Source organism: Podarcis vaucheri (assembly GCF_965113315.1).
Source record: "Podarcis vaucheri genome assembly, chromosome: 16".
NCBI lineage: Eukaryota > Metazoa > Chordata > Lepidosauria > Squamata > Lacertidae > Podarcis > Podarcis vaucheri.
The window spans coordinates 36,133,678-36,160,957 of NC_138754.1; the positions used below are offsets into that span (position 1 = coordinate 36,133,678).

Genomic DNA, 27,280 nt, shown 5'->3' on the forward strand with positions numbered 1-27,280 from the left:
TTTTTATTTTTTATTATTATTTTTTTTACTATGGCAGACCAACACAGCTACCTATCTGTAACATTTCCCCATGCAATTATGAAAAGTCCTTTGTCTCCTCTCTATTGCTTTCCTATAGTAGTTGAAAGACATGATGTCATCAGTCCCATGGAGATGTCATGGAGGAGATGGTAGTATCCTGAGGAGGAATGAGGGGAGCTCAGGGAGAACCCTGGGGAGGGATAGGGAAAGAGAAATCAGGGCCCTGAGAAGTGTCCAAGCCCAGGGAGGGGGGCAGGAGTCTAGGGAATGGGGAGACTGATCCATGGGAAGGAGAAGGATCAAGTGAATTAGCAGAGGAGGGTTCTGCCACTGTGACACCAGATATCCCTTATCAAATACTTCCAGCTATGGAGTCGTGTCCCCCATCCCCCACCAAGCAGCTCCTCCTGACTATGACTTAGACACCTGGAGAGGTAAAAAATGTAATTTTTTATTAGTTGTTTCACCTATTCTTTTATTGTTGTTTTTTGCTTTTTCTTTGTAAACCACTTGGTAGTCTTTTCTGATTAAAAGTGGAATATTAATACTTGAAATAAAACAAAGAATAAAAAGTTCATGATACGGGGGTTACGTTTTGCAATCTCACATTTTGAGGTGCAGTCCAACTTCCTTATACAGTGGTACCTCGGGTTACAGATGCTTCAGGTCACAGAGGCTTCAGGTTACAGACTCCGCTAACCCAGAAATAGTAGAATCATAGAATCATAGAGTTGGAAGAGACCACAAGGGCCATCGAGTCCAACCCCCTGCCAAGCAGGAAACACCATCAGAGCACTCTTGACATATGGTTGTCAAGCCTCTGCTTAAAGACCTCCAAAGAAGGAGACTCCACCACACTCCTTGGCAGCAAATTCCACTGTCGAACAGCTCTTACTGTCAGAAAGTTCTTCCTAATGTTTAGGTGGAATTTTAGTACCTCGAGTTAAGAACTTTGCTTCAGGATGAGAACAGAAATCGGCAGCAGTGGCGCGGCAGCAGCAGGAGGCCCCATTAGCTAAAGTGGTAGCTCAGGTTAAGAGCAGTTTCAGGTTAAGAACGGACCTCCGGAACGAATTAAGTTCTTAACCCAAGATACCACTGTACACTGAAATTGGCAAGTAAACCAATGGATACATCACTCATGAGTTGCAAAAGCACTCCCCTTCATCTTGCAAATTGAAAAGGAGCATGTTTCCTTTTCACTCGCTTGGGGCTTTTCTTTTTTTTCAACCTCTTATTTTTAGATGGATAATGTGTATCCAAATCTGGTTTAGGTCATTTGCTTTTAAGTTCATTCACATGACTGGCGGACATGTTCCTGACAATGGTTGGCATCAATTAACTTTCAAGGAGTCCTTGCACATGTATTTAAAGATCTCTTACATGTTGCCAAGTATCTAAAAAATATTTCCCTTTTTGTCTCATCTATCTCTGCAAATTTTGCAGACTCTTGGGGTGCTAATTAACCTCTGGAGATGTGGTGATGATAATAGATTATTCTCTGAAATGGCTTCTGAATCTATATACCAGTGAATAGATATTTTCTTCTCTTAAGTGGCATAACTAATGCTTTACCAGAAAGTATACAAACCTACCTGACTGTGAAAGGTGGTCTCTTACCTTCAGAGACAGAGCCTTCTTGGAGAAAGCACCCCAGTGTTAGGATGCACTCCTATCTATTTGCCTGGAATCTAATCTATCTAATCTATCTGCCCATAAATAGGCAAAGGCCTATTTAGCAGGCTTTCACTAACTGATCTTTTTCCTACTCCTCTGGTTACTGTGGTGCTAGTGTTTCTGCTTGATGTTAGAACTGACAGTCTTATTTTATACAGGCACATACTTAATGATGCCCAGTGCTCCCCCCCCCCTAGAGCTGGGTTTTGTTTCAATACATCTGGAAGTTTGCCATGCTAATGAAAAATCTAGTTCTCAAGCAGCAATGACGCTGAAGCTTGAAGTCACCAGTCTCAGAATACAATTTCCTCCTGAAATTTGCCTAGTTCTTGGCTATACACTAAATCAAGTGCCATTCTTCCGAGAAGTTCTTCTCTGGCTCAGAATGTAAACTGAGGTTCTGAACAGGCAGGGACGCGGACTTAGAAAAAATATTGGGGGGGGCCGGGAAAGCTCATGAATAATAAATAAGCTCATGAATATGCAAATAAAGTGGCTCCAGCCCTAAATAGGGCAAGCCACGCCCCCCAGCCAGCCGATTGGCTGGCTGGGAGGTGTGGCCAGTCGGGATTCCTGTTCTCGCGGGATTTCCGGCAGTGCCTTGGCAGCCGGGGCTCTCCGATTAGGGCGCGCGGCTGGCTGGGTGGCGAAGGAGCAGGTGGGGAGGAGGCGGGGGACGGCAGCGGCGCTCTGCTGGAAGGGCGCCCGCCCGAGATTATTGGGGGGGCTGAGCCCCCCAAAAAATTTTTTTGAGGGGGCTCGAGCCCCCTCAAGCCCCATGGAGTCGGCGCCTATGTGAACAGGCACAGGCTGGCAAGGACCCCTGGAAAATGGACTCAGCAAAAACATTGGGCACCCTGGGGACTACATTCCCAGGGCTCCTTAAGCTTGGGACACTGCCAGGAGCAATGGGGTGTTCAGGTCCCATTGCACTTTTCTGAACATTATCAGGAGCACAATAGCCTAATGTTGGGGTTGAGTTTGGGTGGGGAGATGACCAGTTTTCTGACACCCGCCAGTAGTATCAAGCAGAGTTGAGATTCTTATTGAACGTCTACCAATTTAACTTTCCCATCCAGACATACAACCTGACCTTGGAGAAAGGACACATGACTTCATGTCTCTCATCTTGCAATCACATTATGATGCCTGCCCCAACTGGGAATGACCTTTCCCTTTTTTTTTTGCACACACATGTTAGCCATTAAACAATGGGATGTTGGAGAAACTGGAGTCCATTGCAAGCCACTGCCAAAGGGGGGAGGTGCGTGAAGCTCTACACACTATGAGTCACCAAATGGCGCATTTTGGGCTAGTGCTTCCCTGATCGGAACCCGACTCCTGGCCCAGATGGTGTTGCATTCATAAATCAGGGAGGTCTTCAGTCTTTTTTCTTTTTAAGGAAAGGAGAATCCCTCACTAGCAGCTGCACTTTTCCTTCTGGGAAAATGTCTTCCCCGTCATAAATTTCACTGAGTATCTAATGAACTTGGGTGTGGACTGGATTAACCTTAACTGGAATGCTGTGTGCTTGTAGCGTTCTTACCAGGAAATGCTGGTGTGAATTTCCTTAACACTGCTTATAATGCTTGAAACATACAAAAAATATATATATTATTTAGGGAAGTTTTTAATGACTGATGTTTTAATGTATTTTAAATCTCCTGTTAGAAGCCACCCAGAGTGGCTGGGGAAACCAGGGGTATAAGTAATAAATTATTATATTATAACATTAAATGCGAGGATCTGGGCATGACAGCAGGTTTTGTTATACAGTATGGGAAAATAGATAGCTGCCTTACATTGAGTCAGGCCATCTAGATTAATATTGTCTACAATGACTGGCAGTGATTTCTCCAGGGTTTCAAACTGGGGCCATTCCCAACTGTACCCAGAACTGCCAGTAATTGAACTTCGGCAAAGGAGATGACCTATAGCAGTGGTGGCAAACCTATGGCATGCACGCCAGAGTGGGCATTCAGAGCTCTCTCTGCACACATGCATGCCATCACCCCAACAGACAAAGTTGTCAATTGCTTCCCCCCATCGAAGTGCATGCAGGAAATGCTCCCTAGAGCTCGCTGTGGCCGTAGTGGCATTGGGGGGAGTTGCACGCCAGCCAAGCAGCTGGCGGTCTGCTGTTGGTGAGTGGGCAGACGTGAGAGATTTTCAGCATTGCTTAGTGTGGTTAATGATTTTCTGTATTCCCTCCCCCCAAAAAAAGCTGCAGAACGCTGTGCAATCCTGCCCCCCTAAAAAAGCTCAACAACTTTGGGCAATTGTCCCCCCAAAATTTGAAATTTTGGGAAATTTTGGAATCCAAAGGGGTATAATTATATGTTTTTACTGGATAAGTTGTTTGGTAATAATTATAAAAGTTGGGAAACTCGTGAAAGGGAACTTGGGTCGACCTTAGAAAAAGGGGTAAATGTTATATATTAAAATGAGGTTTAGAAGTTTAAATTTGGTTAATTAAGATGATTTAAGTAAAATGTTAATAAGGGATAATTTGGGGATAGAAACTTGCTGAGTTAATTATTGGAATAGGGATGCAAGAAGGGGAGGTGGGAGGAGTCTGGGAAAGTGGTTAAGAAATTAAGGTTTTAAAAGTATATTTGTTGTGTGTGTGTTGTGTTTGTATGTTTTTGTGTTTGTCTAAAAAATTTTTTGAAAACCCTAATAAAAGTTTTATTAAAAAAAACCAAAATTTGACAACTCTGGGCCATCTCCCCCCATTCTCTTAAATTTGAATACATAGGGGCATAAATTGCCGTGTTGACACTTTGTGATAAATAAGTTGGTTTTGGGTTGCAGTTTGGGCACTCGGTCTCTAAAAGGTTCATCACCACTGACCTTTAGTATTGACCTACAGCTCTTTCTCCAATGGGTGAGCTACTGGATGTAGTCATCTGAGCCCTCCCCAATCTGTTGTCTTTCAGGTGCCGTTGAACCACAGCTCCCACCATTCAAGATCATTGACCATGCTGGCAGTGGCTGAAAGGAGCTGTAGCACAAAACATTGGAAGGCACCAGACTGGGGAAGGCTGCTTTAGCCTGAGTGCCACCACCAAGCTCTGTCCAAGAGATGAAGGAACTGCAGGGGGGATATTTCAGAGTCTCCAGTCCTACCTTGGGATGCTGGGGATGAAATCTGGGGGCTGTTGCATGAAAAGGAGATGCTCTACCCCTAAGGAACAGTCCTTTAGGTTGTCTATGATAACCATATCCTCCATGAATTTGTGTAATATCTCATTTAAAGTTGGTGGCCATCTCTACATCTTGTGGGAGTGAACTTCGCAAAATGCACCTTCTTTTGTCCGCCCTGAATCTTCCAATATTCAGTGGGGAAGTATTCCTCACCTTTAGTGGGGAAGACTATGGCCAGGTGAGTTGTGCACCTGCTGTGTCCAGGACTTGCTGGGCAACTTCAAGGCCCCTGCTCTCCCTTCCTGTCCTTAAAAAAAATCTTTAAACTAGACTTGTTGGATGAAACAGTCCTTCAAACAGAGGATGCCTTTGAATGGGAAACTGCCTTCTATAAACAGAGGACTGTCCTCTGTAAAGCAGGACACCTGGCCCACCCAAGCATCATGTCCTGTTCTGGTACAGAAACTTTACAAGAATTGAAGAGGCTTGTAAATAAGGCCTGGATTTATTATTTTTAACCTCCCACATTGCCTCCAGTAGACTCCCCACTGTGACTGCAACCATCCCGGCTAATCAGTTGGCACAGACGGTGCAATTAGGACATTCCATCATGCTCTTCTGACTCTGAAAATGACCATCTCCCACATAATTTGTTATCCTTCCAATAAATCCAGCCCAAATGCCCAGAACATACTGTGCTAGGGAAAAAGAACTGATTGCACCTGATATTTTTTGGGGGGAGGGGAGCGCTAGCAGAGCCTTCATTAAATGCCACTGGCATCCAATTTGTTTTCTTTCACTCTTGCCCTACATGTATAGATCCAGCATTAGGGAATGAGACTAGCAGGCATCTGAGGAGGCCCATGCTCCAGTAGTGGAGGGGGGCACTGCCTCACACACACACCCAAAGCCACCTGGCCATGTCACAGCTCTTCCTGAGAATCAGAGAATTGTAGGTGAGGGTCACCTGGTCCAACATCTAGTCCCAGCAATGAAGGAATCTCAACTAAAGCATCCATGACAGATGACCAACCAACCTCTATTATAAACCCCCAAGGATTTGTCCATGGACAATTATGGAAAATGAATAACAATACAGTGGTGCCCCGCAAGACGAATGCCTCACAAGACGGAAAACTCACTAGACGAAAGAGTTTTCCATTTTGGAGGTGCTTCGCAAAACGAATTTCCTATGGGCTTGCTTCGCAAGACGACAATGTCTTGCGAGTTCCTGCTGCTTTTTTCCCCTCCCCCCTTTTTCTAAGCCGCTAAGCCGCTTATCAGCTGATCCGACCAGCAGATAAGCCACTAAAAGCCGGTAAAAGCCGCTAATAGCACTAATAGCGCTAATCCGCTAATCCTTCAATGGGTTTGCTTCGCAAGACGAAAAAACCGCTAGACGAAGAGAATCACAGAACAGATTCTTTTCATCTTGCGAGGCACCACTGTATATAAAATGGGAAAAAATAAGGTGATAAAATTATATGTGTTATAAAAAACCAGAAGAAGGAAGGAGCGAAGTCAGCTCTGAAGAGCAAGCATAAATGTAAAATGTAATACAATATGTGTATGTGGAGTATCTAATTGAAAAACTAATAAAGATTATTTGGGGGGGGGGAATTATAAACCTCCAAGGAAGGTCATGGGGGACTTTGTCAAAAAGCCTTACTGAAATCAAGATACACTATGCCCACAGCATTCCCCGGATCCACCAAGCTTGTAATTCTAACAAAACAAAAGAAAGAAAGAAATGAGATTTGTCTGCCATGGCAAACAAACATCTTGTGACAAGCACTATCTTGGACTCAGGCCCACATCGTAGTTGGCAAGTATATAAAGGATAAAATCTATAAGGTGGAAATTGAATGGCGCTAAAATGCCAAAAGTACAGCAAGTTATAACAAGAGTTTAAATGTTTCTTTCCCTATGCAGGGATGTTTGGACTTTCCGAGTCTGGCAATGGGCCGTGAGATGTTTGAAGCTGTGGGGGCTCTCAATTTTGGACGGATTATGAAACATGTTTTTAAATACCACATGGATTTGAGTCTGGACTATGGAAAAGGGGCTGATTTGTTGAAAAGGGTAAAAAACATCACCAAGCTGGAGTTCCCACGAGTGAAAGGAGAATATGAAGAAGAGTTGCGGAAGGGACATGGAAGAGATTTAAGGGCCTCGGATATAAGGTTACCAGGTTAATGCGCTAGATCGATGGGATAAAAAGGACTGACAAAACCCGGGACCAGGAGGAAGGGACGCTGGATGAAGATTGGATTGTTTTTATTTCTCTTTTTATTACCAGGGTTGTTTTATAAAATTGATGAATGTTAGAAAAATGTTGGAACGAAATTACTTGGCTCTAGCAAAAATGTTTAAAAAATTAGGTAAGAATATTATGGTTGTGAGAAGTCGGTAAAAATAAGATTTAAGGTTTAAGTTTTTAAGGTTTTCTATAAGATAAGATGAAAATAGATTAAGGTTAATGTAATGACAGAATACTATGAAATATGGAAAGGATTTGCTGTGATAATTATTAACCAGGATACAAAAAAAGGGAGGAGGTCAAAGAAAGAAGGTAATGAGAGTTGAGGATTTGAGAATGATGGATTTATTTTTGTCTGTTTGCGGTGTATTTTTGTTTTTTAAATTTGTATTGTTTGATGTGGTTTGTTTTTTCTTTATTTTTCCTTTTTTCTTTTTCTGCTTTGTTTTTTCTCTGTAATTTAAAAATTTTCAATAAATATCATATATATATATATATATATATATATATATATATATATATATATATATGTTTCTTAAACTGGTGTGCCTTGGGCATTATTTTCTGTGCATGCCATTCAAGAGAAAGGGCAGGGCTTGGGGCAGAGGTAGCAAGGAGGCCAAACAGCCACAGCTTAGCTTCGCCCAGAGCTTGTTACTACCTAGTCTTGCTTCTGGGAAGTTCTGGGCACTTTGTTTTCAAGTAAAGCATGTTCTCCCTAAAAGGAGAGCACGGGTTGCGGTGTGGGCCGCCAGGCCAGCCCTGTGTTGCCAGGCAGGTTAATGACTATTGCCTGGTGCAACGATTGGCTGACCGGGTTGCTGGGGCAAATTGCATGTAGCAAATTGGTGGGTGGGACCATAGTCTTTAAATATTGGTGCACTCTTTCTCTTTGCAGAGTGCATCAGATCGCCCGCCCGCCCTGTGTTCCGGTTGACCTTGCTTTGCCTGTCATGGGGTCGTCTGCCTTGGTGCAGGGTCCTAGTAGGAATTTTGCCATTTGGCTGATTGGCTGGTGCCACTTGGTTTTTGCCTACTACTTAGCAATTTGTCACAGCTTGTAAGGTTGCGGTTAGGCATTGGTTATAAAAAACTGGTGGTGGAGGGGTCAGGATAGGCTGTGCCTGCCCCTCCAATGGTGCTGGAAGGGAATTCCGTTAAAGGAATCCTGGGGCTTGCCATGATTTCGTCCAATCCCTGAAATGGGACCAGGGCCGGCAAGCCTTGGGGAGCTGGTTGGGTGAGCGGTGAGGGACTGACGCTCAGCTCAACTGATCCCCAACATTGTCTTTCCCTTCAACTGGCTTCCGATGGAGTTTGGAATGTCAGTTCTGTCCCAGGCGGGGGGACAGATAGTCATAACCAATGTCTAAGCAACCACTCACAGATTTTGTATTTTAATAAAGTTGTGGCCAAAATAGTGCCCAAAAACCTAAAACTAAAATTATGTGTGATGTGTGAATTATTTTGAGGGGTGGCTTGGGGACCTGCACACGCAAATGATCTTGCTTAGTATAGTTGAAATTAAAGATAAAAAGATAGATAAATTTAAAGACTGAGCTAGAAAGCATTTGTTTGCTTGTTATATTTATCAGTCGGCTACAGGCATTACTGACATTTCCTCAACCAAATCCCTCTAGTTCCTTTAACAAGGACTGTTTCTGGAGGGGTCCCCAGTTCATTCTGTTAGCTAAGCTACAAAAATCCCAGTGATCATTTCCAGCACTTGGATTCATCTTAAGGGCTGGTACTTGGAAAGCGACAAAGAAATGTCACAGAGATGAGGGCATATTTGCAGTGTTAAATGAACTGCAGTTCGTAAGCTGGAAAACACTCAAGCTCCTTCAAAAGGAGTTTTCAGACGTTTTTTATTTTGCACAGTGATACTATGCATATATAAGCAAAGTGGAAATCCAATTATATCTGGGTCAGTGGAATGTGCATATACAGTAGAATGCAAACCTATTATGGGATGGCGTGGAGTGGAGGAATCCGTCCTCTTCTTCCAGGCAGACACTCTCTAACTGTATCCTCACAGGGCCTCCTGATGCAGCCAGTTATTATGGGCTTGCATTTTCTGCACTTAGGATGCTGATAAATGTCATCCCAAGTTCATTTTCCTTCTTTTTTAACCATTTGGGAGGGGTGGGGGACAAGTTGTACCTGAAAACTGGGGAAGTTAGAAGTTTGGTGCTTACCCAAAGATACTGTTCCTGGCAATCTTGAGGTTATTCGTGGGGAGGGTATGTGGCTGTTTTAACATGTTTTTAATTGGGTATATATGGTTTTAGGGGTTTTTTTAAAAAAAATTCAATATCCTTTCGATCGTGTTTTTAAATTGCATTGTTTTATCATTTGAGTGTTTGTGAACCTGTGCTTCTTTGGAGGGGAGGGTGGAGTGGAAATGTAGCAGTGAGAAGAAGGAGGAGGAGGAGGAGGAGAATCCGATTAACGAATTCAGTCAGCACAGAAAGATGACTATGTTTCGTTTCTCATCTGTTTTCAGAAAGGGCAAATTAGGCAAGTCCCCCTTTAAATGCAAATGGAATCCAGTGTCTCCCCCATCCCTGCCCATGGCAGAACTTAAAATGAAGGTTATAGGGGTGTTCATGTAACAGTCCTCCTATCTGGCACACAGGTAGAAATCCAAGGAACAGGTAGGAGTCACTGCTGATAAGTAGACATATTCAGATTCCAATTTGTAGTGGGCTTAGGGGAAGAGCACAAGATTGAAAGGTCGGCGGTTCGAATCCCCGCAGCGGGGTGCGCTCCCGCTGCTCGGTCCCAGCGCCTGCCCACCTAGCAGTTCGAAAGCACCCCCGGGGGCAAGTAGATAAATAGGTACCGCTTACCAGCGGGAAGGTAAACGGCGTTCCGTGTGCGGCTCTGGCTCACCAGAGCAGCGTTGTCACGCTGGCCACGTGACCCGGAAGTGTCTTCGGACAGCGCTGGCCCCCGGCCAATAGATGTGAGATGGGCGCACAAACCCCAGAGTCTGTCAAGACTGGCCCTTTCGGGCAGGGGTACCTTTACCTTTACCTTTACCTCGGGTTAAGTACCGTATTTTTCGCCCTATAGGACACACTTTCCCCCCTCCAAAAATGAAGGGGAAATGTGTGTGCGTCCCATGGGGCGAATGCAGGCTTTCGCTGAAGCCTGGAGAGCGAGAGGGGTCGGTGTGCACCGACCCCTCTCGCTCTCCAGGCTTCGGGCAGCTCTCCGCAAGTCGTGGGAGCCCGGCGCGAAGTCGCACCGGTCTCCCAAGGCTTCCGGAGAGCTGCCTGCATCCCGAAGCCCGGGGCGCGCTGAGTAGTGCGCCCCGGGCTTCGGGCAGATATCCGCAAACCTGGGGAGACCGGCTCCCTGCCGGGCTCCCTAGGCTTGCGGATAGCAGCCTGTTCTGGGGGCTGGGGTCAGGGGAAGCTCGGGCTTCCCCCGCCCCAGCCCCGCACCTGGGGGGGGGGAATATATTTTTTTCCCTTTATTTCCACCCCCCTATGGGCCGGTGCACCCTATGGGGCAAAAAATATGGTACTTAATTTGTTCCGGAGGTCTGTTCTTAACCTGAAACTGTTCTTAACCTGAAGCACCACTTTAACTAACGGGGCCTCCTGCTGCCGCCGCTCCACCGGAACACGATTTCTGTTCTAATCCTGAAGCAAAGTTCTTAACCCAAGGTACTATTTCTGGGTTAGCGGAGTCTGTAACCTGAAGAGTATGTAACCTGAAGCGTATGTAACCCGAGGTACCACTGTACCAGTAATCTTTAGATGACCCAGTTGGCACTATTGCAGCAATCCATCACAACTCTGTAGCCCTCCATTGGGAATGAATGATATTCGCTGATGAGTGCCTAAAACTCAGGAGAACAAAACTTGATTTAAACAGCAAGATACTGCGGTAGGTTAGGAAACACTGAGGAGAAATTTGATTGTGTTGTGCCTGATGATCCTCTCTCGCCCTTCAGGTGACAAACACCAAATCACAGGAGAAGAGAGTAAACTCAATATATCGCATGACTCTTGAAAATAAGCTATCTACGGGATTCACTTTGAAGTTTATAAAGCCGGCAATACTGCTCCAACTTCCCAGTTGGTATTGATTGGCCTGGTTGATGTTGACACATGGTGCCTCCTGCAAGCAGAACTCGGGAAAGGGAAGCAGGTCCTAAGTTTGTTTTCCATGTGATATACAACTCTAATCTGGAAGACTTTTGGCGGGAAGGGAATTTATGGGCCCAGTGTTTGCCAGGTCTCCAAACTGGGAGATGCAATCTCCACCCTGCTGAAAAACAGCTCTGTCAAAGAAAGTGCCAATTTCAGTAACCAATGTCAAAGAAGCATCTAGGCCCACAAACCACCCTTTGATGTGGTGTATAGATATATATAGAACCACTTGTAAAAAAAAAACAAAAACCCACACACAAAACTACAAAAGTTTCTTATAGTAAGACTCAGCCCTTAACTTTTTTATGTGGAAACCTCACCATAATGTAACGTCTCACTCTCATTTTTCATTGGGTGAATCTGTCTTCTTGATGTGACAAAACAACAGAGGAGCGTCAGTTGCAAAGGCAGCTATGAATGTTGTGGGGTTTTTTTATAACTGTGTATGAGAGAGAATTTTAACCAGGGTGGAGCTTTTCTCACTCCTGTGTGACGAGCAGTATCAGACAAAAAATACCGCCTTCTGCACAACTATTAGAAGTTACCAGCCCTATCTCTGAGCAAAGTAACCCCAAATGGTTAGTTGCGCTTCAAGACCCCCCCAAGCCACCCCCATGAGAATAAAGACACAAGGACACAAAATTTAGGTTAATGTTAATGGGGAAAATTTAGGCCAAAACTTTTATTGGTTACAGAATGTGAGCAGTATTGGCTTAGGCATTGGAATCAACAGCCTATATCTGACTCCTGCCCGCTTTGCAGGAAGTCTGGAAGGGTAAACCACCAGCAGGGGGAGCCCTGCCAATGCGGATTGATTCGAGCTCCCCTGGGTTCTTGCTGGGGTCGTGGCATGGCCCTAGCCCCTGCCCCAGCTTTGGACATCCCCAAATTCGTTTAACAGAATACCCTCCCCCACACATTGCTATTCCAGTGCCTAACCACCAAACCTTACAAAGTTGTGGCGATTTCTACGAGGTAGGCTTTTGAATTATGGTGCTGGAGGAGACTCTTGAGAGTCCCATGGACTGCAAGAAGATCAAACCTCTCCATTCTGAAGGAAATCAGCCCTAAGTGCTCATTGGAAGGACAGATCCTGAAGCTGAGGCTCCAATACTTTGGCCACCTCATGAGAAGAGAAGACTCCCTGGAAAAGACCCTGATGTTGGGAAAGATGGGGGGCACAAGGAGAAGGGGACGACAGAGGACGAGATGGTGGGACCATGTTCTCACAGCTACCAACATGAGTTTGACCAAACTGCAGGAGGCAGTGGAAGACAGGAGTGCCTGGTATGCTCTGGTCCATGGGGTCACGAAGAGTCGGACACAACTAAATGACTAAACAACAACAACAAAGCGAAAACCAAGTGGCTGGTGACACCTTGCCAAGTGGAAAAAGTCCTGCCAGGCCCCTCAACACCAACCAACCGAAATCCATAGCAAGGCCAGCGACCCTACCTAAAAGACGGCTGGAGGGCAGGAGATCTGTGGTGTGAGGCTGAAAGAAGAGTCGTGCCGTGGTTTAAATTGGCCCTGGCCATGCCCCCCCCCAGTGCCCTGATTGGTTGCCTGGCAAATGGCATGGCCGGGTCACCCTCAGCGTGACGTGGGATACTATCTTGCACCATGCTGAGGCGGGAGTGGGGCCTGGCGGCCTGAGGACAACCCGGTCCCACTCGGAAGCAGAACTGATTTATTTCATTCATTGCCATTGCATTTTTACTGCCAGAGAGATGGAATCCAATGCAACAGCTGAATTAGTGGTTGCTTGTGCTATAGAGAATTAATATTGCTCAACAGATGCTTCTTTCGTGCAATGATCTTTTGCAATGTACAAAATATATTTCACCAATATATTCATTTCTATATGCATTATACTCCAATATATGCATGTGCACATTACGTGGTTGGAGAAATGCATTGCAAAATTCAGAAACCTGTGAATTTCACAAGATAGCTATGCTCTGGTTTGCTTTTTTTTTTTAAGTGCAAATTAGGCAGGCTCACCTTTAAATTCCCTCCACTTTCCACCACACCAGCTTGCCTGTCAAAGTTTAATCTGCCACAATCTTCAGGGTTTATGGTGGGCAGAAAGGTCTCACACACAGATCCATCCAATCATCGTTTTAAAATGGTAAAAAAAAACACGATTGCTTTCTCACAGATTACAGCAGCGATGCCTTCACGTGGAACATGCAAAGGGTGCCTTTGTGTGGCAAACCTCTCAACCTTACCACTTCTAACTCTCCATTAAAATTGACTACTATTGTGATACATCACCTCATCACCGTCATCCTGTGTGAAAAACGTTTTGCTAGCAACACCAAAAAAGAGGCAGGGAGGGAGCTTCTCCATTTCCAAATATTTTCTCCCCTCCCCCACAAAAAACCCACTCTTCAGAAATGTGGATGAAAGCTATTTTTTAAATAAAAGGAACTTGGAAAGCCCTTGGCTATAAGAAGCTTTAAATATTTAAGAGACTTCGGCATGACAAAACTGTTCCAATATTGCCTCAGTTCCAAGAGCTGTTGACAGTTCAAATATTTATTTTTGTAAGTGTTGCGAATACACCTTCAAGTTAAGTCCATCTCATTTGCCTCTTTTCTCTCCCCCAGGGGCTGGCAAATTTCCCATACTGCAGAAGGAGGCAAAATGCATCATTTCCTTCTGCAGAAGGCCAAGGGGCACTTGTTGTTTATTCAAATTGGGGGGGTGCCTTTTACTACATCAGACAATATGCCTATATTTATCTTATTTCAACAAGATATGTATACCCCTTGATTGTAGTAAAGCCTCTAAGTAGTTTACAAGAAATATTTAAAAATGTCAGTAAAAAGTTAAAAGACAAAACAGTTAAAGATAATTAAAAATAGCAATGGGGGAGGGGAGATTAAAACACATCAAGATCTACGTGTCTGGGTAAAGGGTAAAGGGACCCCTGACCGTTAGGTTCAGTCACGGACGACTCTGGGGTTGTGGTCTCATCTCGCTTTACTGGCCGAGGGAGCCAGCGTCCAGCTTCCGGGTCATGTGGCCAGCATGACTAAGCCGCTTCTGGCGAACCAGAGCAGCGCACAGAAATGCCGTTTACCTTCCCACTGGAGCAGTACCTATTTATCTACTCGCACTTTGATGTGCTTTCGAACTGCTAGGTTGGCAGGGGCAGGGACCAAGCAAGGGGAGCTCACCCTGTCGCGGGGATTCGAACCGCCAACCTTCTGATCAGGCTCTGTGATTTAGACCACAGCACCACCCGCGTCCCTACATGTCTGGGTAGGCTTGCCTAAACAAAACAAAACAAATCCAAAAAGAGTACAGCAAAGGACTCTTGTCAATAGGCAGGGAGTTCCATTTGGCCAAGTGTTATCCATTCAGACTTTTAGTGATGCTCCAAAGGCAAGGGGACTTTCCCATCAACTGCTACATGAGATCCTTTTAACTGGAGATGCCAAGGATTGACCTGGGGATCTTATACGGGCAAATCACATGTTCTACCAGGTGGCAGGCACAAAGGAGGGAAGACCTGGTGCTTCCTGGACCCTCCCCTCGTTTGCTTTGCTATTGTCTGTCTCTCACTACTGTGGCTGCCACCACTGGCCACCCAACTCCCCGTCTTAGATAGATAGATAGATAATATTTATTACGGCCATAGGCCCATACAGGTAAAAACAACACATAAGTGACAGCTTGTGCCGTGGGGGAAAAGAAAAAAAGAAAAGAAAAACAGTCGCTAAAACACCGCTCTAACAATAAAATACTATAAGATGGAAAGGCAAGCTACGCCTTAATTAGCTTGTAGCGCTCCTTGGCGTCGCTTTTGGGAGAGGACAGCGACCAGGAACCTAGCCACTTTCAGGGTCGTGTGGGGATCCTTATCCTGCAAGATTTGGGCAAGATGGAATTTTGCTCTTCTAGCCTTTGAGGAAGGGTTCTTCAAAGCAAGGCTTAGTGGCTGTGGTGACCAGAGGGACGGGCTGTGTCACTGGAGTTTGTCCAAGAAGCATCTGAGCCCAAGCATGGGGCCAGGAGTCCCATCATCTCTAGCTAGCAAGACCAGTGGTCAGGGATGATGGGAATTGTAGTCCGAAAACAGCTAAAGAGACCGAAGGTTGGGAAACGCTGCTCTGGGGAATGGGGAGCTGGATCCTGAGGAGGGACCAAGTGGTTTGGCAGAGGAGTGACATTGGACACTCCTGGTCATACACCTCATTCTGTGGAGATGTTCTGGTACGTCCTGTCTGTGAGAAGCCTCCTCTTTATGGGGAAGCGACAGAGTAAATCAGATGTTCAGCTGGTGCCCACATTGCTTCCATCTCTATGGACCAGCACGAACAAACCTCGCAGACCCAACCCACTTGAAGGACTGCTTGGTTGCTTGTACAGTCCCAGGACTCCAACCACTTGCCATTCTAAGTGAGCTAAGCCCACTCCATTCTTCAAATTCAAGGTTCAGGAGGCATGTCACTTGTTGGGTCAACATATTTGCACTTAGCCATGTATCTATGCTTCTTATGTACCTGCTGCACCTTGTAAGCTCTGCCTTGCCTGTGTCGGTATTGGGGGTCGAAAAGCCCCAGCTGGAGCATCTCCTCTCAGCCTTGTCACTGTGGAGATCCATCCACCTCTGCTCCGACGTTCATCAGTGACTCAAGCTTGCAGGCTTGAGCACACATTACTCAGCAGTGTAAACTGTGCAACAGAAGAGGCTTGAGGCTGTAGATACAATACTAAACTATGCATTTATTATACATAAATCAGGACAAAGAAAACATGGCATCTCTCCTTGCAGTCTTCTTGGAGAGAGAGTGAAAACAAAAGCAAGACAGAGCGGAAGTTCCGCTCACGCCAGCAGTCTGTGCTGGAATGTAAACATGTGACATGTAACAATCCCATGTCTGCAGCCATGTAATTGGTTGTTTTGGAATTCCCAACAGCCTGTGTACTGATCTGATTTGCACATTAAAAGCTTTTTGCAGAAACGGCACTGGGGGGGGTTGAGTTCTTTGCCCAGCAATGAGGGCTAGGACAGAAACAAACAAATAAAAGACACTAGCAAAATCTAAAGTATCCGCTCAAAGACAAAGTTGGCCGCTGTGCCTTTGCAAGGTTCTGTTCCCTGCCATCGTTTCGTTCCAGAATATTTCTTAAATGGTCTGTAGTGACTGAGGGCTTATCCAAACTTACCTTTCCCCTTCACTTCCCAAACACTTTAAATCTGCACTTTAAAGCTCAGTGTCCAAGCACTCTTTTTTTTCCCTTCCCTCTGGAGCTTTCCCTGTGAAAACCTGCTGTTTAAAGCTGAATTGGAGCAAAAAGCATCTGAGGAAGACCCACATTTCTGTTAGTTGTTCTTCAGCGTTAAAGAGAGGAGAGGGCTCTGGAACAAAAAAACAAGTGTTTGGACACAGAGCTTTAAAGGCTAAAAAGCACAGGGCAAAAGGAAAAAGGATAAGCCCAGTACTTTTTTTCTGGGGGGATGCAGGAGGACACATATCCCTAAACATTTTGTGAATCTTTGTACCTTTTGTCCATTTCAGTGGCGTAGCATGGGTTGTCAGCACCCGGGGCAAGGCAAGTAATTTGCGCCCCCTAACCCATGGATTTGCGCACCCTAACCCTAACCCCCAGATGTTGCGCCCGGTGCGGCCGGCCCCCCCTGCACCCCCCATGCTACGCCACTGGTCCATTTACTACATTTATTTTTCCCAATTTGAACTATAAAATGGAGAATGAGAGTACCCCTAAACTCGATGGCCCTTGTGGTCTCTTCCAACTCTATGATTCTAAACAGGTTTTTAAGGGGGAGAGCACTGGATAAGCCCTGGTAGCAGATTCCCAGGGTTTCAGTGAGGGGTCTTTCCCAGTCCTCTAAGCATCACTTCTGAAAACAGGCTCTCTTGTGTGTAACTAAAAAGAATGGAAGATCCTGGAAAGCCACTTCAGCAGAAATAACCTATACTTAAAGCAGGCAGAAATGGGGTCAGGCAAAGGACGGAGGTTTCAATCCATCTGAGTTATTGTTTCTGCAGCTCCCAGAGCACTGAAGATCAAGTTCAATGTTGGGGTAATGAGGAATGACACCTATAATCATGCCTCTCAGGCTGGGCCAGGCCCCAAATGCACAGATCCCCCTCAGAAAGTTTGATGGGCTGCCCCCTTCCAAACCAAACTCTCAATTTCCACCCAGACCTGCCTCCCACTTCTTTGCATCAAGGCTATAATATGCAAAGCTCCTCCGGTGCCAGGGACAAAACCCACAGAGGCTACTGAGCTAATTCCTCACGAGAGAGAGAGAGAGAGAGAGAGAGAGAGAGTGCCAGCAGTGCAGATAATGTTTTAAAAATAAAAGTGGTTCAGATCCTTTTGCAGGGCTTCGTATGAGAGGTGCTTCCAGAGTGTCACTGTTTTCGCATGAGATTCAATCAGCAAATTCAAGCTGTGCAGTCAAAGTTTGTTTTGGCATTCTTGCACAATGAAGCTGCTCCCGCCCAGCCCCGCCCAAAATCACCTTGGACATTTTGCAAGAAGGAAAATGAGGGGAGGTGAACTGGGAAGTGCATGATAACAATTGCTTGATGCAACCTCACCTAAGCTCCCCACGGATCAGTCAGGATGATTGCTTAATAAACAGGTCACATGGAAGCAACTTTAGGCTGGAGATGGGTGGCAATCAAAGGTGCTTTGAACACTGGTGAAGGAACGGGGACGGTGGGAGCATACCACCCCCGGCACCATTGGGGAGGGGGGTCCCATCGCGCCCGCCCCCTGGGACATGTGCCGCACACCTCCCACCATGCCGGGTGCCACGCCCCTGCAGGCAGCGTCCCACGCCCCCAGGACATACCCCACGCCCCCATGGGCAGCATGCCATGCCCCTGCCTGTTCTCCGCCCCCAGTGCCGCAGCATGCAACTTCACCACTGGCTTTGAAAGAGGCATTGGCACACACGGCACATGTGCTTATCCCTCTCTTGCCTCTGGTAAACTGATTGTGCAGATTACAAACAGCATGGGAAAATGTAGGAGTGTGTGGCTCAGCTCTAATTTGAGTAAACCATGGTTTGCTGCACTCAGAGCCTAAGAGTAAACTATGGTTTGCTGCCAAGGGGAAGCAGAAGCTTCTAATCTCCCTCCTTCTTGGGTGGGAGAAGGGGAGGAGAGTGGATGCAAGCCCTTGTGTGAATACAAGCAATTGAATTTTCCTCCAGCAGGTTATGAAAAGGGGGGGGGAATATGTCTCCACTCCTATAGCAATTCTTTACAAAACATCTAAAATAGGTAGATGATGTACAAAAAAAAAAATAAGAACAACACAGCCCACACCTGCAGGCTTGGAACCTAGATGCAGAGGAAAAGAAAATACTAAGAAAAGGAAGAGTAATATATGCCCTTAAAGGGGCACAACACAGAGAGAAAGAGCCAGAATTTCAGCCCAAATTCCTCCTCAAGGTAGCTTACAGTACAAAATAGAAAATGCAAAATGTCCAACAGCAATTATACAAAGGAGGGAAGCTAAAAAAAGATGGCAAAGAATTTGCCCATAGCGAGGATGAACAACAGATCTCAGAAGAATCCAAAAACCAGAAAGAATAGAAAATACCATGATTTGTTCTACAACCTAGGGGCCACTCTTGAAGAGGCCATGTTCCATTTTCACCATCCTTCTCTACCACATAGCATTAAACTATCAGCTGTAAACAGTAACCAGCAGAGAAACAGCCAAAACCATGTCCAGCCAACTCAGCAGGGCAATGCTATTTCCAGTCTGCCATAATATGACACTGAGATCCTTCAGAAGGAAGGACAGGATATAAATTCAATAAATAAAATAATAGTCAAGGCTGGGTATAATCTGTGACTCCATGAAAGCGTCATCCAAAATATCATACTCAGAGAATGTCATCATTCTTTTTAATAAATACAAGTTTCTAGATCTCAAGAGCTGTATTACTTTGAAAGTGAGCTTGAGGGTGGAAGCACAGGGTGTCTCACACAACAAGAAAACAAGCAGGACTCAGTACCCGCCATACATTTTAGCCCTACACATAACTAATAGAGGAACAACAACTGTTAAACACAGATGTCTCACATTGGCATAGTTTACGCAAGTCCCGAAATTCTGCTGTGCTTGATACGGAACGTGTCATGCAGAGTTATAGACATCATAGCAAAGAAGCAAGTTAAAGGATTCATCACTCCTTACCAGTTTGTGTCTCAAATGGATGGTAATGAGAGGAGAACCGGACAAATTGTGGGACAACGTTGGCGGGGGTTCCACTTTCAGGGAGATAAGGTAGCTGCTTGCAAAAATCATGCAGTCCTTGCAGGCAGCAGCTTCAGGAATTCTGAAAAAGAAAGAACAAACAAGTCAAATCCGTGTCCAGGGCAGCTGTTTACCAGCTCCATCTGGTACGCAGGCTGAGACCCTATCTGCCTGCAGACTGCCTTGCCAGAGTGGTGCATGCTCTGGTTATCTCCCGCTTGGACTACTGCAATGTGCTCTACGTGGGGCTACCTTTGAAGGTGACCCGGAAGCTACAACTAATCCAGAATGCAGCAGTCAGACTGGTGACTGGGAGCGGCTGCCGAGACCATATAACACCGGTCTTTCAAGACCTACATTGGCTCCCAGTACGTTTCCGAGCACAATTCAAAGTGTTGGTGCTGACCTTTAAAGCCCTAAACGGCCTTGGTCCTGTGTACCTGAAGGAGAGTCTCCACCCCCATCGTTCTGCCCGGACACTGAGGTCCAACGCTGAGGGCCTTATGGCGGTTCCCTCACTGCGAGAAGCCAACTTACAGGGAACCAGGCAGAGGGCCTTCTCGGTAGTGGAGCCCTCCCTGTGGAACGCCCTCCCACCAGATGTCAAAGAGAACAACAACTACCAGACTTTTAGAAGACATTTGAAGGCAGCCCTGTTTAGGGAGGCTTTTAATGTTTGGTGTATTACAGTATTTTAATATTTTCTTGGAAGCCGCCCAGAGTGGCTGGGAAAGCCCAGCCAGATGGGCGGGGTATAAATAAAAAATTACTATTATTATTATTATTATTATTATTATTATTATTATTATTATTATTATTATTATTACGTTTGTAGTTGGCTGTGTATTTTGATGTCTAATCTGCCCCATCCTGAGAACTTAAGCAGGTACTACTGCCTTTAAAAAAACAAAACAAAGCAGCAGCAACACTTTGCCTCTCTGAAACAGAGGTGGACAAGCTGTGTACCTAGTGCTGCATTTGACTTTTTGACTGATTTCAAAAGCCCTTGGCAATTTGTCAGTTCAGACCCCTGCCAAGAGCAGCTCACTGTTTGGAGAGGGAAAAGAGAGCAGTGAGAGCGGTGCTTTCTTTCTGGGGAGACACAGGGGTATGCATATCCCTAAACATTTTGTGAATCTAAGTCTACTGGACCTAATGGTCAGGGGTACCTTTACCTTTACAGTGGTACCTCTGGTTAAGAACTTAATTCATTCCGGAGGTCCGTTCTTAACCTGAAACTGTTCTTAACCTGAAGCACCACTTTAGCTAATGGGGCCTCCCGCTGCCGCTGCACAATTTCTGTTTTCATCCTGAAGCAAAGTTCTTAACCCAAGGTACTATTTCTGGGTTAGCGGAGTCTGTAACCTGAAGTGTCTGTAACCTGAAGCGTATGTAACCCGAGGTACCACTGTACCTGTTTCAATATGAGTAGGAAAATGAGAGTAACCCTAAACATTTTTTTAGAAAAAAAGCACTGGGTGAGAGAGATAAGGGGTGCCAGAAAGAAAGAGAGAGAAAGGGTCTCCTGCCCCCTGAAGATTGACAGATCTGTCAATTTTAATGAATAATAATAATAATAATTTATTATTTATACCCCACCCATCTGGCAGGTTTTCCCCAGGCACAATTCTGGGCGGCTTCCAACAAAATATTAAAATACAATAGTCTGTTAAACATTAAAAGCTTCCCTAAACAGGGCTGCCTTCAGATGTCTTTTAGTTTCTCTCACTTTCTTAAGTTCATTTCTCCACATTTCCATAACACTTTACTACTTGTTTGTTTGTTTATTAGATTTACATACCACCCTTCATCAAAAGATCTCAGGGCAATTCACAAGATGAAAACAGAAATAAATAGTTAAAACATAAATGTCAAGTCCTCAGAAAAATTCACCAGCATTTTGGTGTGGATTTCTCCCAACAGACACATTTTTATGTGCAATTTAAAATAATATGCATATTTTGCAGTGCAATTTTGCAAAGCTTTATATTTTTGCATGTACCCCCCCCAATATGTGCACTTTTATGCACCTTTCACTCCAGTATATTAATTTCTGCACACAATTCTTGGCTGAAGGACGGCATTGCAAAATTCAGAGAAGTGTGAATTTCAGAAGATGGCTGAGTTTCGGTTCACATTTTGTTTCAGAAAATACAAATCAAGAAGGTTTGCCTTGAAATGCAAACTGAATCAAATTTCTCCTCCATCCCTCCATCCCACCCATCTCTAACACTGCTCCCTGGTGACATGCAGCCCCCCAACAAATTATCAGGAGTGTAGCCCTCAGCAAAAACAAACAGGTTGCATGCTACTGCCCTACAACGTACAAAACAATAATTCATAGCCCTTCTGGAAACATATTTAAGACTTGGACGCTGATGGCACACGGATAGGCTCCTTAAACCCTGCTGACTTCAGTGAGATTTATGCAGCCTAATTGTACATTTATGTCTAAAATTTAAAACCCAGCAGACTCACTAATCCAATAGGATCAAAGGCTAACTTTGCTGGTGAAAGATCTGTGTCACGTGACTTGTTGCATTGCCCAGTGCTGTCTCCAAAGCTATGGAGCATGGCAGCCTCTGCTCAATTAATATGTTGCAACCTTCCCCAGGACCTAAGTGAGGATGGTGGTGAGGATGAGGAGGTTGAATAATAATAATAATAATAATAATAATAATAATAATAATAATAATTTATTATTTGTACCCCACCCATCTGGCTGGGTTTCCCCAGCCACTCTGGGCGGCTTCCAACAAAGATTAAAAATACATTAAAATGTCACACATTAAAAACATCCCTGAACAGAGCTGCCTTCAGATGTCTTCTAAATGTCAGGAAGTTGTTTATCTCTTTGCCATCTGATGGGAGGGCGTTCCACAGGGCGGGTGCCACTACCGAGAAGGCCCTCTGCCTGGTTCCCTGTAGCTTTGCTTCTCGCAGTGAGGGAACCACCAGAAGCCCTCGGCGCTGGACCTCAGTGTCCAGGCAGAACTATGGAGGTGGAGATGCTCCTTCAGGTATACTGGGCCAAGGCCGTTTAGGCCTTTAAAGGCCAGCACCAACACTTTGAATTGTGCTCAGAAACGTACTGGGAGCCAATGTAGGTCTTTCAAGACCGGTCTTATGTTGTCTCGGGGGCCGCCCCCAGTCACCAGTCTAGCTGCCGCATTCTGGATTAGTTGTAGTTTCCGAATCACCTTCAAAGGTAGCCCCCACGTAGATTGCATTGCAGTAGTCCAAGCAGACTGTTCCACCAACCTCAGCCTGCCCTCAGCCTGCCTGTCTTCTTACATACAATCACAGCCTACTAGCTCCCTCCTCCTCCATTGTGCTGTTGCCCTTGAATTCTTGTAGAAGAGCTTGGAAGACAACACTAGGCTTAGTTGGCTGTGCCTCTCATTGGCTGTATAATGTGTGAACGGCCCCTGCAGGCTGTGTTCAGTGCCAACTTGAGGGGAGATTTCAGGAAAGGCAGCCTGAACTATCCCCTTAGCGGACAGGTGGGGTGCTGCAAATGACAGGTGGGGTGTTTGTTCAGGGAGGGGGGTACCTTTAAGACATAATAGCTGGGCCAGACCCTTTGCCAATTTTATGATCCAAACTTGTTGCCTTCAGGTGCTCCCCATGTTCAAGTTCCAGAAGAGTCAGTGTCATGTAGAGGTTAGAGCAGACACAGGCAAACTCGGCCCTCCAGATGTTTTGGGACTACAACTCCCATCATCCCCAGCTAACAGGGCCAGTGGTCACGGATGATGGGAGTTGTAGTCCCAAAACAACTGGAGGGCCAAGTTTGCCTATGCCTAGGTTAAAGCGAGGTGGGGGGGGGTTCCCCAAGCTTTGGAAACTTTTTTGGAATTGTAAATGACTGTTGTGGACACAAAAACAACATGGCTTCCATAGGGTAGCCACAAAATGGCTGCTATCGTCACTCTGCCTGGATAGAATAGTAACTTGCCTTAAAAACTGAGGAGAAAGCGGAGTTGGGATCTCCATCTCCAAATAAAAATCTGACTCGTGTGTGTGGGGTGGTGGAAGTGGTGATGATCCAGTATACAGAGTAGGGATGAGGCCCATGTAGAGCTGAGCTGAAATCTCCACTCAGTCATGGATCTCACTTTCAGTCTAACCCAAGGATAACCAACATGGCAGCCTCTGGATGTTGTTGGACTACAACTCCCCTCAGCCACAGTCCACATGAGATGCTAGGAGTTGTAGTCCAAGATCAGCTGGAGGTTTGTTGAAAAGAGATAATTGTAGAGAGAGCAGAGCCATTGACACCACTTTGCATAGTTTAGGATTTTTTTAAAAAGAAGAAGAATAAGAACCAAGATAAACAATCACCCCTCATTTCCTTTATTGCATTTCATAAGCTTCTTTCTACAATGCCTTTCTGTCAACACAGACAATTATATTTCCTGATGGGCCCACCTTAGATGACTGAAGATAAATCTCTATGAAGTGAAGGGTACAAAGGGAAAACTTCCCACACCGATAGCCTGGGCTCTCCGTCCAGAGGCCGATATTTTGCAAATTATTATTTGGGCATGTTATTTATAGCCCTGTTATGAAAGAGGCCCATCTTGTCCAGAAAGTGTTTGCTTCTCAAAGATAGCATAATTCAAACCAGGGTTCCAAGGGAAGCCAAGCTGGCTCAACCTCTCATTAGAAAACCTGCCAGAAAAGATATTTTCCTAGCTTGAGGGAATTTCGACGAGTGATGTTTAAATAGTTGTGTTGTTTTCACTTTCTCTCTTTCTTTTCTTTTATAGGGGCTAAATTCTGCAGTTGCAGGTGAATTTTCCCTATCATAATTTGATTTCTCTACATTTCCTGCTGAATGTCTGAAACACAGAAAAATGTTTGCGTTGGAGGTGGTTTTTAAATTTGTGATGGCTCATTTTAACATGAAACTCTCTTTTTTGATACTGGTTGCCAATATGGATCCACTATTCATTGGCATCCAACTGTCTCATGAGACAATGGAGGACATGAGACAATGGAGGAGTGTGCCTATAGACTCACTGAAACTAACAAACATGGTTAACTAATGGACATTGTCAGGGAACTGACATCGGAGCGAGAGCCGAAGGGGAGGCTCCCAGATGATGCTGGCGAAGGACCCAGCAGCAGGGGGAGAAACAGCTCAGTAGAGGGGGTAGCCAATCAGCGCAACACCGGGAATAAAGGGAGGCAGACGGGGGAAGTGGAGAGAGGGCTCAGGGACTCTTCACTGGACACCAGTGGGGAGAGCACGGGTCCTCCGCTACCCACGCCTTCCCTGTGCAGAAGACTCCCGCGCAGTGAGAGGAGGAGGAGACTGGGTGTCAAACAACTTTTATGTTGGAAGAGGTTCAAGAAACGCCCACTGACGGATTCTGCCAGTGACTGAGGCAGCCACCATGAGAAGGGGCTGCGCAGTCAGAAAGTTTTAACAAGGCAAATTAACCGAGAAAGGCACCAGTTTACGCACGAGTAACTCATACCCATTACAGACATGATTTCAGTATGCTTACTCTGAGCAGAATTTAACTGGATGCAAGCCCAAGTGAGGAGCCTTGCATGTCTGAATACAGACCTTGATTCCTGCCTGTACCCTTCTCCTGGTCAACAGCTGAATTTGCCTACTGATTCCCCTGAAAGGTGCTGTGCTTGAAGAGATATACAAATATTACGTGCTGAACCTATGGAAGCCCTTCACCCATGCAAGATAGCACTGGATGTGTGAGCCAGTCTGTAGTCAAAAGCCTCTAACCTATGCCCTGGCCATTTTATTTCATTTATTATTATTTATTTATTTTAAATTGAATTTATATACCACCCTATTATAAGTTTGTACCAGTCACTTTCTCTCCATCTGTTTGGGTTCACTGTTAAAATGCAATATTTTTAAGTACTTCTGCGAAGAGAGGACAAAAGCAGCACACTGAAACTGAGAAAAGCATCTAGGGGTGTTAGCATGTACAAGCATATATTTTTTTTACATTTCATTACTAGTAATGCATTAGGTAACACAGGAGATATCACCTACTAGTGAAGGAGCACAATTCTGAGAAACATTGCACATGCAAAGTAAACATGTATTTACTTTGTGTTCATTGGGATTCACAGCCATTAGGATTGCAGCCCTAAAGACTTAAATCAGGGGTAGCCATTACACTTAGAGAAAATTTGGAAAAGATGATGTAGAGGTGGTACATTACACCTGTGAAATTAGGAAAAATGTACAAAACAGGAAATAAGACCTGCTGGAAATGTAAAATTAAAGAGGGCAATTTCGACCATATGTGGTGGACCTTTGATGAGATGAAGAAATTTTGGGATCAGATCTATAATGAGTTAAAAAAAATATTCAAATACACTTTCCCTAAGAGACCAGAGGCCTTTCTATTAGGAATAATCGGGGACGAAATCAAAAAGGAGGATAAAACACTATTCCAATATTCGACAGTAGCGGCCAGAATATTAATTGCACAGAACTGGAAAAGCCCAAAGATTCCAACGGTCAGAGATTGGCAAACAAAATTATTTGAATATGTTGAATTGGCCAAAATGACCCAAAAAAATTAGAAACCAAAAAAATACAAAGTTTATTTGTGACTGGAATAAATTTGTGGCATATATTAAAGAAAACTATAGAAACTTAGAAACTACTGCCGGTCTGACATAAATCTTATGATGCGTAAACTATAATAACTTTTGGCTGCAGAAAAAAGAAAGAATTTTTGATCAAGAAGCCCGAAATCAGGTGGGAAGGAGGTCAATTGGTGTGTAGAGAAAAGATCTAAATGGGTAAAGATATAGAGACTCAAGGAATAAGACAAGAAACCGTAACAGAAATGGATGTTATTTATATGCTGTATATGAATATATATTTCTTCTTTTCCTTTTTCTGTAACTGTAGTTTTGTTTTTTCTTTTTGTCATTTAAGCGAAATTTAATAAAAAGAGTAAAAAAAATATTTAAAAAATCAGGGGTAGCCAGCTTGGTGCCTTTCAGATGCTGATGGACTACAACTCCCATAATCCCTGACTACTGGCTTATGCCAGAGGGGGCTGATGGTTGTGGTCCACAGCATATGGAGGGCACTGCCTTGGCTAACCCTGAGTGGAAAAGAAGGACCTTGAAAAGAAAATGAGATTGTAAAAATCCTCATTAGGGGCATAAATAAGCAGTATAAACACACACACACACACACACACAAAATTGTGCATCAGTGCAAGCAAGGAGAAAGATGACTGATGAGTTGCAAGCATTCCTCAGCTAGCTGGACTTTGATTCACCAAGCGATGGGGGAAGTAAGGCCAAGCTAGCATTCCTGGAATTACTATTTTCTCCAAAGAACTGAGGTGCCATCCAGATTTTAAGAGATGGGATTTGCTTAAGTATACAACCAGTAAGGAAGTCAGAGAATTCCAAAGGAAACAGAAATGGGAGCAGAAATTGCCGATTTTTGCTCATTCATCCCATGTCCGGAACAGAGATCAACCCATAAAATAAATCTGGATTTGCCGCTGATGGTGTTTTCAGTCTGCAAACAATACACAACAACACACAATTGATGATATTCTGTTTTCAGATTTGCAAGGCATTTCCTTTGCAATGAAGTGACTGGTGTGAAAGAACGTGATGATAATGTAGTTAATTGCATTACCAATCGCATAACATTTCACCATAGTGGACAGCAAGACGAAGGCTGTTGTTTTTTCTTGGAAGCCAAATATTGGCTGAATGGAAACGGTGCTGTGTG

General features: G+C 44.8%; 1 protein-coding gene and 1 long non-coding RNA gene across 5 annotated transcripts in view; one reads left to right on the plus strand and one right to left on the minus strand.

Moving 5' to 3' along the window:
- Positions 1-27,280, plus strand: part of LOC309521568 — a 503,597-nt gene that overhangs the window by 299,628 nt on the left and 176,689 nt on the right. The gene's annotated exons all lie outside the window — the stretch shown is intronic.
- Positions 1-27,280, minus strand: part of ADGRD1 (adhesion G protein-coupled receptor D1) — a 304,658-nt gene that overhangs the window by 210,793 nt on the left and 66,585 nt on the right. For all 3 annotated transcript variants that reach the window (XM_082204127.1, XM_082204128.1, XM_082204129.1), the window contains one exon: positions 19,471-19,612. In XM_082204127.1, coding sequence (XP_082060253.1) covers positions 19,471-19,612 — 142 coding nt within the window. The remainder of the gene's footprint in view (positions 1-19,470; positions 19,613-27,280) is intronic.